Genomic DNA, 16,593 nt, shown 5'->3' with positions numbered 1-16,593 from the left:
TAAATTTGTGAGCCAAAAAGTAAAATCACCGCAATTTGCATGCAAAACTACAGCTAGATACACCAGTTTATGGTAATGTTATGCGTTTAAGTTTATATTTTTATATTTTAAACATGTTCCTTTATGTTTTTGGTTAGTAAACTTGATATTTTCTGTTTTTTTACTCTTTAATCGATTGAGTGTTCAATAAAAGTTGATTATTTTTGTGAGGTTTATTATTGTGATAAGATATAACATTAGTAGAAAGCCATTTTTACGCGCAGAAGTGCTTGGTTTTTAAAAAATCGCAATATTTAAACGAAAAACAGCACCCAGCAATGATAAAATGCTATGCTGTGGGCTCCGTAATGGTGGCGACTATGACGTCATAGACGCGAGACAATGGATAACAAGACTCGTTGTTTTACAATCCGTTTCCTAACTTGGTCTATACTAACTTTGGTTTTATTAAGCTCCTAAACCACTTACGTGCTTAATTACGCTTATACTAATACTTGCCTATTCATCATTATTAGCTGTGCTCTCATTTAATGTTCTCTCGGAAAAGAACGCAAAGAATGCAATGCGAAGAATCTCCTTTTTTCTTGCCTTGTTTCTTGTTTATTTTGCTTCAATGTTTGCTTTTATACGAGTTTAATACGTATTCATAACATAAGTTCATAACATAAGGTGTATTGAGTTAAACATGGAAAACTTGAACACTGAAACTGCCGAAGGACAGCCCACGATGTTTGATTTGTTTGGAAGTGTAAGCGTACAGGTATTACTTTCTAAAAGATGTGTTGGGTTTAAGCGTATTTTGTGACTTTATCATCTGGTCATATTTTTAGCAATTCCATGTCATAATACCAAGCGAAATAAAATTGTGATGTAATTTACTTTATCCCTAAATGGCAGGGCAACAATGTTGTAACACAGGTGTACTGTTTCGTTCACCTTATGCCAGCGCCAGCCTATATACGAATTATCAAGTACCATATTTGTGTTGCTGATAAATTAGACAACCAATTGGCGACCACTGGGTTGGAAAAATTGCTGTTAAGTGTCTTTCCCAAAGACTCATGCGCCCACAATGGTAGCAGCCACGAGCCTAAGGAGCCTTGAACCTCTGAGTTTAGGCAGACAGGCTAACCACTCTGTCTTGGCTCTGAACAAATAATGATGTTCTGTCTCACCAGATTGACCCTCTTCACTGCACTGCAATGATGCAAACAATGTTGCAACAGAAAAACAATGGATTATGTGATTTTGAAATAAAGACTAACAAGACAGTGCATTTTATACACAACTGTGTTTTATCCGCAGTCTGCCCTGATGTAAGCCTGGTATGTATGTGTTTTGTAGATGGTTTGAAATATAAATATTTTAATGTTTCTGAACATGAACTAGCATATAATGTTAAACAACGCATTCTTTTACTTTGGACTCTAATTCATTTTTTTGCTAGTATTGCCTTATAAAGATAGTTTCAAATCGGTAAATACCCAATTAGACGAACAAGTAACAGAAAAAAATCCTTCAAAATACTTTTTTTAGAACATAGACACATTAGTAATGATTGGTTGGCCTTTTCCTCGCTTAGAGTTAGAGGTAACGGATTCGTACACTGAGCACATTTAATACGGTTTACAAGGGTTTATATCAAAATTAACCATTGAATATATGAGTTTACATGAAACTTTATTTCTACCCTGTCGCTATGACATTTGTTCACCTCAAAAAAATTCAGAGAATTCGTATTTATAATAACACAGCTGTGACATAATAATGCTATTCAGAGTTTGAATTAGCAGGTCGCAATTCACAAATAAACTGATGCGTGATTGCAAGAACTGTGAATATAAGTTATTGCTGTTCCAAACTGTGTTGCATGAACTAGCGTGTAAAGTGTAAAGGTCAAAATAGCTGTGTTTGTGCTCTGTTAAGTTTTTGCGATTGTTTTTTTTTGCTGCCAATTCATACCCTGCCGGTAATATAAAGTAAGGCAGACAAACTATGAAGAGAGTAACCTTTACACATTTCAAAGCTAATTTTTAATTTTTTTAAATTTTCTATAGAATCAACAAACTTAAAATTTTATAGTAAGTATTAGGGAGGCCTAAAAACATATTCAAATCATATTTTTACCTGTCATCAGCGGAAAGAATACCAGTTTGTATCACTTCTGAAACATGTGCTAACAAGTTAACAACATTTATTGTTAGCAGAATCACCTATCAGTTTATAATGCAGGTTGACAATTTCAATTTCAGAATAATTGCAGTTCCATCAACATAGAAGCAAGTCCCTTTGCAGTCAAATCATTGGTTCATTTTGCTTATACTGGGAAAATTCATGGTGTACAAGTGATGTCTGTTAATGAGATATCTGAGGTAAAATCTCTCTGTCTATATACTATAAGATAATGAATGTAACCTGCTTTATCCTTATGTGTTGGAAAGCGACATTTGTTATAACACAGGTGTTCCGTTTTATACACCTAGTGCCAGCCTATAAGTTAACATGTATGTAATTTGTGGATGAACATTTTTTAAATTTTGTTTTATGTATGAATGATAATTTGGACAAGCCATTAGTGACCACTAGGTTGAAGCTATTGCCGATAAGTGTCTTGCCCAGGGACACATACGCCCACAATGCTGACGAGCCTTGATTTGAACTCTGCAATGTCAAATGCACTACTTACTTTTACTTTTATAGATCTGTAGTGCTGCTCTTATTCTTGGTGCGACTCCTTTGCTTAATTATTTAACCCGTGAACGACCAGACTACTCATTCAGTAAAGTTCCAAAAGTTGAACCAAAAACACTTCTAAGCTCAAATATTAAAACTGATTCCGTTATTGACAACCTTCATCATGAGTGTACGATAGATCCCAATTCACCATCTCTTATAATGGATTGTGTGAGCGAGGATTTCATATCAGTTGATATTTCTGCACCTACAAAAGCACAAGTAAAGAAAAGAATTTGTGTTTTTTGTGATTTTATTTAATATTTGTTAAATATTACAGAATGAAAATCAAAGCCATCAAGTTTCACACTTCGAATAATAATAGAATGAATGGTTAAATGTATTCTGTATATTACCCGTTCACTGGATATTTTAGATTGTCTTGCACTGCCTGTTTTAACTCACGTTTTTATTCTTAATTTTAGACTTGTTTTTGTTAACAACCCTATATTTTTAAATGTTGTTTTCTGAAAACTAGTAAAGTTAAATAGGAGCATGGAATTAAATGGTAAATCCGATACCAATAATAAAAATGAAAATGAAAACGGAACAACAGTTCGTGAGCGTGCCAACACTGGAGGTGCATATGCTCATCTTAGCAATCTAACTGAAGGTAAAATAAATCTATTTAATAAATATACATACAGTAGGGTGGGGAAACATGGGACACCTTTTCATTCTATTTTCTCGTTCCATTTGGTAGTAAACAAAGAACATTCTAAGAATTATAAAACCATATCCTCTTGACTTCCATAAACCGTTGTTTATTGTTTAAAACTTGATCAGGATATTTAAATATTAGGTGTTAAAGGTGTCCCATCTTCCCCCACAGTACTATATATTTGTTTTAAACCATTTTAATCATACATCTTTATAAGATACATTCACCGTGGAAGAAGCTGTTGAAGCAATTGGTTTTGGTCGCTTTCAATGGATTTTATCAATGCTGACTGGTTGTGCATGGGTAAGGTGTATGCTATTGCCTGAACTTAAGGCTGGGTTTTTGACCCAACCAATTGAGGGGTTGCCCAGCACTGGTCAAGTGTGTGACACAAATCAGATAAGATTTTGTAGAAAGTATGCGAGTATGTATATAAGTGTTTTTTGAATATTGGTTGTTTTGTTACAGATGGCTGATGCTATGGAATTAATGATTCTTAGCATTATTTCTCCTCAACTTAAATGTGAATGGCGATTATATTCATATGAAGAAGCTCTTATTACCACAGTAAGTTCATTTTACACTAGCAAACATATTTGTCATCTCTTGCTTCTCAACGTTTTTGTAACAACAAGGCAATGATAACAAGTTTACAAGGTTTTGTAATTCCGTATAATGCCCTAATTTTGGATTGTACCCAGTGGTTGAGAAGCAGGTTTTTTTAATTGGACGCCTATTATCTCCTGGTTGATCATTACAATACACAAATGGTCAATTTTCACATGTCCCAATAAGTGGCTGTGTTATTTATTCAAAATGTTATTGTATTGATGTTTTGTTATAAATGTTGGACGTTAATAAGTTGTAATAGTAGGTTAATCTTTATAGAAACTAAATGTAAACTTATTTACCAGGTGGTATTTGTTGGTATGATGTTAAGTTCGTCGATGTGGGGAAACATTTGTGATAGATATGGAAGAAAATTGGTATTTCATTGTGATCTTTTAATAAATTTAGATATCTTTTCCCCTAATTTTTAAAGTGTAGCCTATATTCGTATTGGAATATATGTATAAATATCTGTTTGTGTCTGTTGGATTAAATTTTACTTTTTTTTGTTTCAAAGAAAATGGTTTAACATTGTTTACCCTGTTAATCAAGGCTATTTTAGTTTTTAAACGTTTCAAAATTAACTGTAAATTGTTTTTTTTTAATAAATACTACAGTTCCAAGTCATTTCTACAATATTAGTTTGTATAAGTTTAAAAGTTTAAAATCTCTTTGTTCAGGGTTTAGTGCTGTGTGTTGTGTGGACTTTCTTTTACGGATTTATGAGCTCGTTCTCTCCAAACTTTGCGTGGATTTTAATTCTTCGAGGATTGGTCGGCTTCGGTGTGGGGGGTGTTCCACAATCGTATGTTACTCTGTTTAAATATCGTGTTTTATAGAATATCGGATTGTATCTTTTTAAGTTATATAATTTATTATTTTTCTCATAAACTGTCTTTTTTCAGGGTAACTCTTTATTCAGAATTTCTTCCTGTCAAGTCAAGAGCTGCTTGTATTATGCTGATTGATGTAAGTGAATCACTGTTATAATAATAAAATATTACAAGTAATTTATTATATTCCATAGATTTTCTGGGCTGTTGGGACATGTTTCGAAGTAGCACTTGCTCTAATTGTGATGCCAAGATTAGGCTGGCGTTGGTTGCTTGGACTCAGTTCATTACCTCTGTTATTATTCTCACTGGCATGCAAGGTAAGAGCGCATGGCAAACTTCCACAGCATTGCAAAGTCTTGAATGAGTGTTACTTATTTCCCCACGGCTTGTTTACAAGTTACCATGTGTGTAACTTTATAGGTAATTGTTTCTCTATATGGCTGACAGTTTGGTCAGTGACAACTGGGTTTAAGCAATTTCAGTAACTACAGAATTGGAACTGTTAAGTGTCTTGTCCAAAGACACACACACGCCAATTAATGTCAACTGTTAAGCATGAAACACCTGGTGTTTCGGTGTATCGTGTAATGCTGAAACGCTGGGTTGTGTGGACATTCAGAAGTTATTGGCGCACCAGGGCGTCACACTTTTGGAGCTACAAAGCATGGCTTTGGTGTGCGTTTAAAATGATGCGACTTAAATGTCCATATGTTTTTTGTAGATGCACTAGTTATTGTGTGATGACATCAACCATTTATTTCAGTGGATTCCTGAAAGTCCCCGTTATAATGTTTTGTCTGGAAATCCTGATAAAGCTTACGATACTTTGAAGAGAATATCAATTACCAACAAAACTGCCATGCCACTGGGGAAGCTTGTGTGTATGCGACAGGTAGATGTGTTTCCTTTTTTCCATTATATCATTATTTACACAACAATATTTAGGAAAAACGAGGAAGATTGCAAGATTTGTTTGAAACAAAAGAACTTGGAAAAACAACTATTATGCTGTGGATAATATGGTTGGTTTCATTCTATTATCAATATATGTAGAGCTAATGTTGTTATAATACAGGTTCAACTGTGCATTTGCGTACTATGGCCTTGTATTGTTAACCACAGAGTTATTTCAAGTACAGGAATCTGGTGAACACTGCTTCAGTGAGTAGCTTGTAGCTATTATATATATATAAAGACATTATCTTAATTTTTCTGTTTCCAATTCAGATTCAATAAATTCAACTTCTGATTGTAACATGCAATGTCGAACTTTAAAAACTAAAGATTATGTGGATTTGCTTTGGACAACATTGGCTGAATTTCCAGGTATTCACAAATCCATTCATCTCTATAGACTCTATGATCACAATAATAAAGATCATATTAATAACAGGGCAAAGATATAACAGCAAAATGACTGTAACATGTATGTTTGTTCTTTGTATAATTATTATGATCAAATATTGTTTGATTTAAGGAGTTCTAATTACCTTGGCAATAATTGAATATATTGGGCGGAAAAAAACGATTGCAATTGATCTGGCTGGATTTACATTGTTTTCATTCCTACTTATCCTGTGTACCTCCAGGTAAATATGTAAACGTAATTTTCCACTTTCCTTTAATTCATATTGTATATATGTATAATCATCCTTGCATCAATGTGATCAATTGCATGGTATTTTAGAGATTATAGAAATGGTTTTACATAAACATGGTATTTTAAAAATTTCCGTTTTGTTGTATTTAAAAGTTATAAAATGTTTCATTAGTGACTTGTGGTTGAAGCATTGCTGGTGGCACCATCGTGTCTTGAACCCAGTATTATCTGGTTAAGAGGTGGTGCTCCAACCACTGTGCCAACCCTAGTAATTCAACTGGTGACATAAATCTTAATTATATTTATTTTAGGCCAGTGATGATATTTTTTCTGTTTGTTGCAAGAGCATTTATATCCGGAGCTTTCCAAGCTGCGTATGTTTACACACCTGAGGTAATTTGTTCTTATGTTATAAACCAGAGGCTGAAATAAACTTGCTTTGTTTTGAAGTAATAAATAAATAAAAGTAAATTTCAAGTATCTTTAATATCTTACTTTGCTACAGGTCTACCCAACAAATATAAGAGCCATTGGTCTTGGTTCATGCAGTGGGATGGCTCGTGTTGGTGCAATTATTACTCCCTTCATTGCACAGGTAGGCAGGAATATTTAGCGTAACCTTCTTTTGATATAAGCTATTATGACAGGTGATGTTACGACATTCGAAACCACTCACAGTATCAATATACGCTGTGGTTAGTTTATTAGCTGCTGTTTGCTGCCTCTTATTACCAATAGAAACAAAGGGAAGGTCTATGCAGGTATGTACCATATTTTCCCCATCAGTAATACAGTTCTATTTCGATTTTATGAGTTCATTTTTAAAAAATCTTGCAGTAAATCATAGATAAACAAATTAAAAGAGATATGATAGATATCAGTCATATATGTGAATTTTAAAATGCAATGGAGGCATGGCTAGATGCATTCACTTAAAACAAATTTGATTGTACTGTTTACTGATTAATGCAGTGCAGAAAATCCCAGGGGGCTGCCTACCTTGCCTGCACAAGTTAATGCCTACGGTATCAACTAATGGTGAATGGTTATATATTACAACCTGTTTTAATTTTTTTTTGTTAAATTGTGTGTTTTTCGCCACAAAGTCTTTATTTACATTTATACAATGGATAATTGAATTTTAGTTTATTATATTACAGATAGAGATAGTTACTGTGTTGGGTCGTCATCAATATTATATTTTTATATTATTTTAAATTCTTTTATTGTTTAACACACAGGAATCCACATCAAACAAAACAAGCCACGAATCAACTGACCAGTGACAATTCTAATGATTCATTCAACTAGTATAACTTATCTATATTAAAAAGTAAACAGTCCGTTTTAATTAATTTACACATGTTTATAATATGTACACTTGTTCTGTTTATATCATATTCTATCATGCAGTTGTTACACAAAATGTATTGTTTTATTCTTAAACAATTTGCACACAACAATGAAGTCATTTCAAACAAATTTTACCTAAGAAACCATCATTATCATTATGTTTTATAACATAATATATTTATTGTTGTTCTTAGTAAACGTACTTATTGTGTTAGTAGAATGTGTGTGCAATAAAAAAATACAAATGTATTGTGTTATTATAATGTTTTGCAAAATATGATTGCAATGAAAACCTTATTTAGCTGGTCTCATATAAACAACCTGTTTTAATAATAATGTCCAAAAGCTGGTGTATGGTAGCGGGCAAACTCCGGCCTAAATATCAAGTCTCCGGATATGACACTATACAACTTTAAACCATACAAGAAAATTATGTTGTGGCATGCCACCCTTTGAAATCAAATGATCAGCCACCAAGTTACATATTAATCCTCTAGAACACCTCTGTTTTCCTTGAGTTGCCCCATTATTGTGCAACTTAAAAATAAGTTACTAACTACAGAATGATGCCTACTATCTATGTTGTATGGCCCTCCGGTAAATATGATTAAATATTAAACTTTGTTCCAATTTCTACACCATGTTTATTAAAAACAAAAACTTCAATTAACAACATTACAATGTGTAATAAACGTTTGTTTTATTAGAATTAATCAGTTGTGCAAAACCAAAAAAAATATTTGACATTTTTAGAAAAAAAGAAAATTACAAAACTTCAGTACTGTAATATCCCTTAGAAGCATATTGTGTATGCAAACATTTTTTTACATGTATTATATTACAAACACATAAAAACAAAACAAGTACATCAATAATACTTAACCAAAAGTTTATTTTCTAAACTTAACATTAAACAGCAAGAAACTCCCAAGAACTCCACCAAAAAAGATTGTTAAGAGATTCCGAAGTAAGTGGGAAACCGAAAGTTATAGAACGTAAACTCCAATAACATTTGATCACTGCTGTCGTGTAAAGGCAAGCGATGATGTAAGCAAACCAACCGCTGAAATATTTAGGTTTATAAAGTTTTGTTGCAGAATGTTTTAACCTATGAATAAAGCAGACAGAATATTAAGTATGTGTAAACAGTGGCGCAGTCAGGGGGGTTTCGGGGGTCGTGACCCACTCCTTTTTTTTTTATTAAAACCATATGTAACTTTGTGAGTAAATTAAACATGAGTTATGCAGTTTCTAAAATTTCACTTTTTTTGAGTTTCAATCTCATGATATTTAACTTAAAAAATAATATTTGGAAAGAGTTACCAGTGTAAATGAAGAACATCAAATGCAACACCTTGAAGAACATAAGTAAAAACAACTGCTGGTGCATATTCATATATAAAACTTGCTTCTTCAACATATAACACAAGTAGATGCATCACCCACGCAGATAACAAAAATAAACTTTGGAATAAAATCTTTTCCCAGTAATCTGAAACATGGTTATCTTGGTTAAGACAAGCTATTAAAACAAGCTATTAAATAACAAAACTTACCTTCGGTAGTATAACAAATTCTTCTTCTTCGTAGAACACAATTCAGGAAACAAAATATTAAAACAAACAAAATAGAGACAACTCCCCCCACCCAACCAACAACGTTCCCCACAAAGTGTATTTGTGCGTTGATATTTGCATTGTACCAATATGCTATGTTTGATTGCGCTAATGGCCAACCCACAAGCTCTGAACTGAAAGTATGAGCTACAGTCGAATCAGAATTTACTTGCAGTGATTTTCTCTGTAACAAATTTGTTAGAATAATATGCTTTAATTATATTTGCATATGTAAGAAACACCAAAAACTACTATGTGTTTCATTCTAATGGACCATATTTGTTTTTCATAGAAATAATGGGGAATATTTAAAAAAAAATTCCTATACAAATTATCTGAAGGTAATATGTTACTAAATAAAGTTAAAAGTCACATTTTTATTGGCATTTATACACAGTCATGTAAAATGTAAAATCTTATTACACATTAAAAGGTTGTACTAACATGAAACTCCATAATTTTTTGCCATAAACCGAAAGTTTTGCTCCTTGTTTCGCCCCTGAAGTTGTGAAGAACTTCTGAGTTCCATTTTGTTGAACACGCAGTGTTTTGTAACGATGCTTCTTCACAAGCAACTTCACTTTCCTTGTTAACACCATTTGGCAAATATTTTTCTGTTGACTAAATTTCATTGTTTATTAAGTAAGCCTACGGATCAAAGTACGAAATTTCAAGTTCTAGATTTGAATAACTTACCGTCAGAAATGTTTGAGTCTTCACATGTAAAAATCGAACTTTTGATATTTCATTAATCCAAGGTCCATTCTCATCTAATATAACTTGCCATTCATATTCAAAAAGCTGAGTATTATTCACACAACTTGTTACCTTGAAACAGTAATAAAGATTTTGTTAATAATTGTCTTTCACAGTAATATGTAACAGTAAAAACTCAATCTTTTGCTTTACATATGCAGGGATGTCATTTTTGATAAATCACTGGTAACAATTGGGTTGGGTCAATTTTCTCTTAACAGATACTGTCTCCGAAAGACATTGCTTTCATAAAGCTTTGAGTCCTTGGTTAACTGGTTCAACCACTATGCTAGAGCAACAGGCAAACATTTAAAAACTTTTTAAATAGGACTACTTGTTGTTTGTTAATAGACACAGGTGCAGCAACATTATGAGTTGTTAAATAATGTTTTGACTTCTCGTGTTGCAAATATACAATATCTTTGTCTTTCACTGTTGTTTCAATGTTCCAATTAACTGGGTGTATAATCTGAAATTAACAAGAATGTAACATGCATACTAACTTATCCAAGTATTACTTGATATGAAGCAAATTAAAGTCAAACTAATGACAGACCAAAGGGATATTTTACCACTAACACTTGTGGTAATGATGCAATATAGCAATAAGACTTGAGTACTCAACCAAACACGGATGTAAGAGTTATTTAGAAGAGACAGCTATTATATTCTCCACCTGCCAAATAGATTGTTCATCTTTAAAAGTGTTGCACATTATATTTGGTTCCCCAAAGTTAGATACATTATTGTTGTGTGAAGTAGAATGTAATGGAAACACTGATCTTAAGTAGCATGGAACTAAAACAGAAAATAATGTTGGGATAAATACAACAACTACTACACATCATGTCCTATTATATATAAAGTAGTATCTAACAGAAATTTACCAAGCATACAACTAATATGAAAGATATAAAGAAAACATGCCAGCAAGTTACTTACCATATAAGGAAGTCTCATCTGTTGTATGAAGATAAGTGAAAGAACCAAATGTTACGTTTGTTTCATGAATATTTCCCAACAGTGATGACTAAATAGATGATTATAGATAATAAGTCTTTGGGCAAGACACTTAATTACAGTAATTACTTTAACCCAGTGGTCACTAATAGGTTGTCCAAATTATTAGCCATAAATTAAAATAAGAAAATAAATATTCACCCACAAAGTAGGTAAGCTGGCATGAGGTGTATGGAACTAAAAAAATTGAGTAAAAGTTTAAAATTTTTAACTCAAACTTAGCGAAAGTGCTTCATGTATTACACTGACACACACTCATGTTTGTGAATAAACACAAAGATATAAGCACTTGGTGTTGTTGGATTTATCCACAATGGATCAACAAAGCAATTCTAATATAAATATAACTATGAGGCAGAATGAAGTATCCACAAATTGTCGGACTACTGTTTAAACACACAAAAAAATTAAAAATTATTTTACCTGAAATGAAGATGAAAGAATATTATCATGGGGGCCACTAGATGGTAGTAGAGAAACATGGGTCGCGATTGTAAAAATATAAACAAGAATGGGAATGACTGAAGTTGAAATACACAAGACACCCCGAATCAAACATTTTTCCTAAAACAATTTATTTTTCCATTTAAAATTCAAGCAACTGATATTATTGAAGCTATGCATAAAATAAAGCCACATTTAGTTTCTTTGGTTTCTAAAACATAAGCTTTACCTAAAAGTAAGCATTACTTTATAATTTGCACGCAATCCATATTAGCAATGCATTGTAAGAAACTTTTCATTTCATGAAAAGTGCCAGCAGCACTGACTATATTAACATATTTAGCGGTCAGAGTGTTAACAACTTACCAGTGATGTGTTGGTATCAGCAAAATAGAAAGTGGAACGTTTTAATGCGAGATAACTGATCATAAACCACACATAGTATAACGATGTGTTGGTGGATATGACTGCTCCAATGCACAAGAAGGATAAAGCAAATCCAAACAAACTATTTCGATTTGCAAAACATAATGCAATGAGGAGCATACATTGTTGAAAAGAATCTGACGTTAAGATTCGACATTGTACGATTAATCCATTGTCTGTTATAAAATGAGAAAAAAATATTTACGGAAATTTTGTAAATTCAAAACAAAGTTTATATTCTTTTATCTGAAACAACCTTGCTAGTTCTACTGTGTTATAAATCAAACTTCATTTTTTATTGGTAAAAATCGTAACAAGGGGAGTTATTTTTTGTTATTAAAGTAAAGTATATGTTTTAAAAGTTGTATTTTTTTTATTTTAAATTTAAAATTTTAACAAAATTTTTGACAAAAATTATCAAAAGTGTCAAAATAAAATTGCAATTCCAAAATCGTAATTTGCTCATTGAAACTATAAAATGTTTATTAAAAATAAATAATTGCAGCGCAAATATTCAGGTCTGTATTACATAAGTTTTAACAATGCGATGCATGCGTTACTTACCAAAGGTAACTAATAAAGAAGAAACAGTTGCGGCAAAGTGTGAAAACCCACATGATACTACAAAGTAATATGTGGCTGGGATTGTTGCCACACCTAGTATTGCTGGAAACATTCGAACAAATGAAATCGGAAAGTCCTTTGGGAATTCTACAACAACATGGCAACTTTTATATTTAAGTTTTGCTAAAATGTTGGTTATAATAAAAATAATAACAGGTAAATAAATCTGCTTTTTAATAAAATGGAGAATTTGTTTATTGCTTAAAAATACCTGGTATTATACTTTAGGTCTTATTAGTTAGGTTTTTACAGACAAATCAAGCCATGTTCTACAGTACAAAATGGACTGGTGTTGTTTTGCACATTTTTTCAAATTAAATGTTATTAAATTATGGCAGTAGGCAGCAATATTTCATAACATAAATTTAGGCAAAACCTAATGTGAACAAATGATTAAATTTGATTCTACACGCAAAAAGGCAAACTTTTTAATCTGCAAATAATTCCATATGAAGTACTATACAACTGAATATTCAAGCCTATTTATATTTCAAACCATTTCCAATGTGGCTCCATATAACGCTGTTGGTCATATGTTCTTCAAACATCAATGAACAAGCAAGGATTTTGAACAAAGGTGGATGTTTGTCCACAAAAAACTGATGGTTCTTATAGAGTGAACACGCAGAACCATAATACACTTCATCAAACCTTTAAAATCAAACTTGTAAAATAAGGTTTATGTTTTGCTTACATTAGGCTATTTAAAAAAAATAAAGTATGACTGTTTATTAGGAACCGTACACAGCAGAATAGGCTGGTGGAAAGTGTTAGAAGTTAGTGGCTAGGAGTTGATTGCTGGGGTTTAGTGGTTTATTGGTTATAGGGGTTAGTAGTTAGGGGTTAGTAGTTGGGGGTTAGTGGTTAGCAAATAAGTTTGAGTAAGGGTTCTTCACTAGCACCATGAACTATTATATAGTTATAAAATTTCCACCCAACCGGGGTAGAAATATAAAGTAACCATAAATAATAAACTACTTACACAACTCCATTTGGATGTCCAAGATTTAAACAGCGAATAAAACCACCGCTTGCTATTAAGATAAACAAACCAAAATATTTATAAGTGTGTGGCATTGCGGTAAGAATTACAGCAATATGAATGTTACCTATAATATAATATAGCGAGGAAAAGCAATCGACAAAGATTTAAATATTTATCTCTCGTCAGAGGGAAACCACCGTTTTAGTCTTCTGTTTCGTCATAGAAAATAGACATTTACCGTTCGCCCCACAGAAATAAAAAAGAGTAGAACGCGCAACTTTCCAAAACCGTGATATATTATTTTTTCTATTCACGTGACCGCCAACTCCGTCCCCATTTCGCTTGGTCTCCATTGTAAAAGATGGGCGCATAGTAGTTTTAGAGGTTTTTGTTGTTTATTTAAAAACTACACCAACTATTCAAGTTATTAGGCCAGTTTAGTTATTTGGTAGGTTAACGCTTACAGTTTACCACTTGTTTAAAAAAATTAATTATTTAATAATTTTAATTAAAAACCTTAAAAAAAACAGTTGTTAGAAATATATTTACATTAGAAAATAGTTGTTTTACCCTATGACTTCAAATTAAGTCTAAACACGAAGAAAAACTACATAAAACGCCCTGGCTTCCAGTGACTACTATAGTGAACGGGAACGAATCGTGAAAATGAGAGAGTGTATCACCTCTCTCCTTTGGCGACATTAGAGATGCGCGTTCTATTCTTTTTTATTTCTGTGGTTCGCCCACAGAATAATATGGCGTACACATGGCGCCCTCTATAATAGAGAACGCCATGGGCGTACATGTTTTGATTCACGTTTTGTAAACCACTAACACATAATACAAATGTTTTATTCGACTCTGTTAATAACTACTATATACTATTTCAGTTCAATTGTTCATGCTGCTCATAACAAAAGTTTAAAATTGCCAAAAGAATTGCCAACATGGTACTATATATTTGCCGGTATCGTGATATATTTGTTCTGATGTCGTGATATGTTTGTTCCGACCGTTGAATCATAGATACCTAAACTTAGATACCCAAACCCAAACTTAGGTATCTATGGTTGAATCACGATAACAAAAACAAGAAAATAAATCTCCAATGGATGGGCACGTATAATTTAAACATTAAGATAGATGATATCAGTCAAAGAAACACCGAGTGTTTTTATGCTGCTATTGTGGTCGAGCAAATACCCTGACTAACAAGTGTTTAGACAATTATTTTTTTTGCAAGCGTAAAATAGCTTATATTTAATTTGTCAAACATCATTAGAAAGAATATAAAATAACCCATTGGGTTTAAACGAACTTGTTATTAGGTTTTGTTTTCCATTTCCTTTTGTGGGGAGGTGTAAAATAGCTTTTATTTATATTTTAACACAATTTTTGCGGAATAATATAAAATTAACCTTATTAAATGACTAAAATGTCACAAATTACCCTCTTCTAAATTTTGACTTATTTCAAGCCCTAAACAAATTACCGATGTGTTTTAGACTTTCCAACCTTTAAATTTGTTTCTAAGTCTAAGCTTTCCCTTAATTTACTTTTTACGTAACATTCTATTGGCGCTAGGAGATTTTTTATTGGGATGTCGCAAAATAAACAATAGGTGTACACTGAATCTGGATTCTCCAGTGCTCTCACAAAATAGATTGAGTCAAATTGATTTCTTTAAATTTAATCGTCGAGAGTGTATTTGTATATATTTAATTAAAAGAAATAGTCCGGGTCTATTTTGTAAAAAATACATTTGTTTTGTGTTTTCTAGGGATGTATAATTTTACTATGGTATCTTTATGTATCGCATTAATTAACACTTTTACTACAACGCATGAATTTACGTGTTTAACAAACCGACTTCCAGGTAACATGTTATAATGTCGCATGGCCTACTCAATACACGGCCTAGGAATACACCGAAACTGCTCAGAAAATAAGAGGCTTATTGACGCGAATAATTCCCTTTATAGTACATTGTTACGTCACGGTTTTATGAATGGATTTTCTTCATTTTGAATGCAGTTTGCAGTTGTTGGTAGGTTTAATACCAGTTCTAGGTTGTTTTAACTTACAGTTTATCACAGAACGTGTCGCAGGGATATTTTCTTGTTTAGTTAAAATCATACCAGACATATAAAGCAGCGCAAAGGGTTTATTAGTATATAAATATCAGTTTATTAAGCATAAAGAGAGACGAGCAAGCAGATTCAGTTTACCAACACAGAAAACCTACGTTTTGGTTATATTTAATTTAGTAGACAGGCATTTGGCAAGTTTTATAATGCAGCACACCTTCATAATTTTATTTAGATTAAATTCTAAGCCACCAGAATTATTAAGCAAGCTATTTAAGCATGGTCAATAAGTGTTCCGTAGTTGGATGTACTTCTGGATATACTGCTTCTGGCTATAATATATTCTTTAACAACAAACATACATGTGTAAATAATTCTGCGAGGAAGGAAGCACTAGTAAAATTTAAACAGCGACAAAGGTCGAAAGTTAGACACAACACCTAAGTACGAAGGGAGGCTATCGTGAGTTTGTTTGTATTATACAGTCTTAATTTATGATGTGCTGTATGAACTATTTTTGGACCTCGAGGAATGCCTCTGTCCTGCTTTAAAAAAAAACTCGAGTAGAAAATGGGTTATAAGCATGGCGCCCTCTATAACAGGCCTGGACACCGTCGGCGCCTCTCTCGAAACTGGAGGCGGATGGTTTTGCAGCGCTTGTACGATTTGTAGACAGTTTTGATGAGTTATTAGACGAATTATCGCATTAGATAGTGTTTGCTCGTGGTTTTAGCAGTTAATACAGTATGAATGTTTAATTTATTATTCAGTTTACGCGTATTATGTGTATAAAGTAGACAGTTGGTTATTTATAGTTGTGTTTAAGTACGGTAACGAATGGCC

The 16,593-nt window shown here is 32.5% G+C and overlaps 2 protein-coding genes across 4 annotated transcripts; one reads left to right on the top strand and one right to left on the bottom strand.

The window, feature by feature from the left end:
* Positions 1-2,307: 2,307 nt before the first annotated feature.
* On the top strand, positions 2,308-8,041 carry LOC100183551 (synaptic vesicle 2-related protein). The gene is made up of 18 exons (XM_018817715.2): positions 2,308-2,372; positions 2,701-2,955; positions 3,014-3,346; positions 3,612-3,697; positions 3,863-3,961; positions 4,309-4,380; positions 4,684-4,808; positions 4,909-4,972; positions 5,031-5,156; positions 5,603-5,731; positions 5,785-5,861; positions 5,915-6,000; positions 6,067-6,165; positions 6,317-6,428; positions 6,751-6,832; positions 6,945-7,034; positions 7,087-7,200; positions 7,681-8,041. Exons 3-18 carry the CDS (start codon positions 3,229-3,231, stop codon positions 7,723-7,725), a joined length of 1,524 nt encoding a protein of 507 aa, XP_018673260.1. The 5' UTR covers positions 2,308-2,372; positions 2,701-2,955; positions 3,014-3,228; the 3' UTR covers positions 7,726-8,041.
* Positions 8,042-8,429: 388 nt separating this feature from the next.
* Positions 8,430-13,981, bottom strand: LOC100181205 (protein O-mannosyl-transferase 1-like). 3 transcript variants are annotated; one of them, XM_018817714.2, is made up of 14 exons: positions 13,788-13,981; positions 13,661-13,712; positions 13,175-13,329; positions 12,619-12,765; positions 11,995-12,230; positions 11,608-11,748; positions 11,107-11,194; positions 10,841-10,962; positions 10,499-10,633; positions 10,105-10,236; positions 9,853-10,029; positions 9,349-9,592; positions 9,116-9,284; positions 8,430-8,855 (listed from the first exon to the last, which is right to left on the bottom strand). In XM_018817714.2, the coding sequence occupies exons 3-14, from the start codon at positions 13,224-13,226 to the stop codon at positions 8,702-8,704; spliced, it is 1,797 nt and encodes a 598-aa protein (XP_018673259.1). In that variant the 5' UTR covers positions 13,227-13,329; positions 13,661-13,712; positions 13,788-13,981; the 3' UTR covers positions 8,430-8,701. The 3 variants fall into 3 exon arrangements, with proteins under 3 accessions (XP_018673259.1, XP_002128744.1, XP_026696306.1); XM_002128708.3 differs by having other exon boundaries at positions 13,661-13,981; XM_026840505.1 differs by lacking the exon at positions 10,499-10,633 and having other exon boundaries at positions 13,661-13,981.
* Positions 13,982-16,593: the final 2,612 nt, after the last annotated feature.

Source organism: Ciona intestinalis, chromosome 2 (genome assembly GCF_000224145.3).
Source record: "Ciona intestinalis chromosome 2, KH, whole genome shotgun sequence".
Lineage (NCBI taxonomy): Eukaryota > Metazoa > Chordata > Ascidiacea > Phlebobranchia > Cionidae > Ciona > Ciona intestinalis.
The sequence above is the reverse complement of the archived record's forward strand: the minus strand, read 5'-3'. Positions and strand labels throughout refer to the sequence as shown.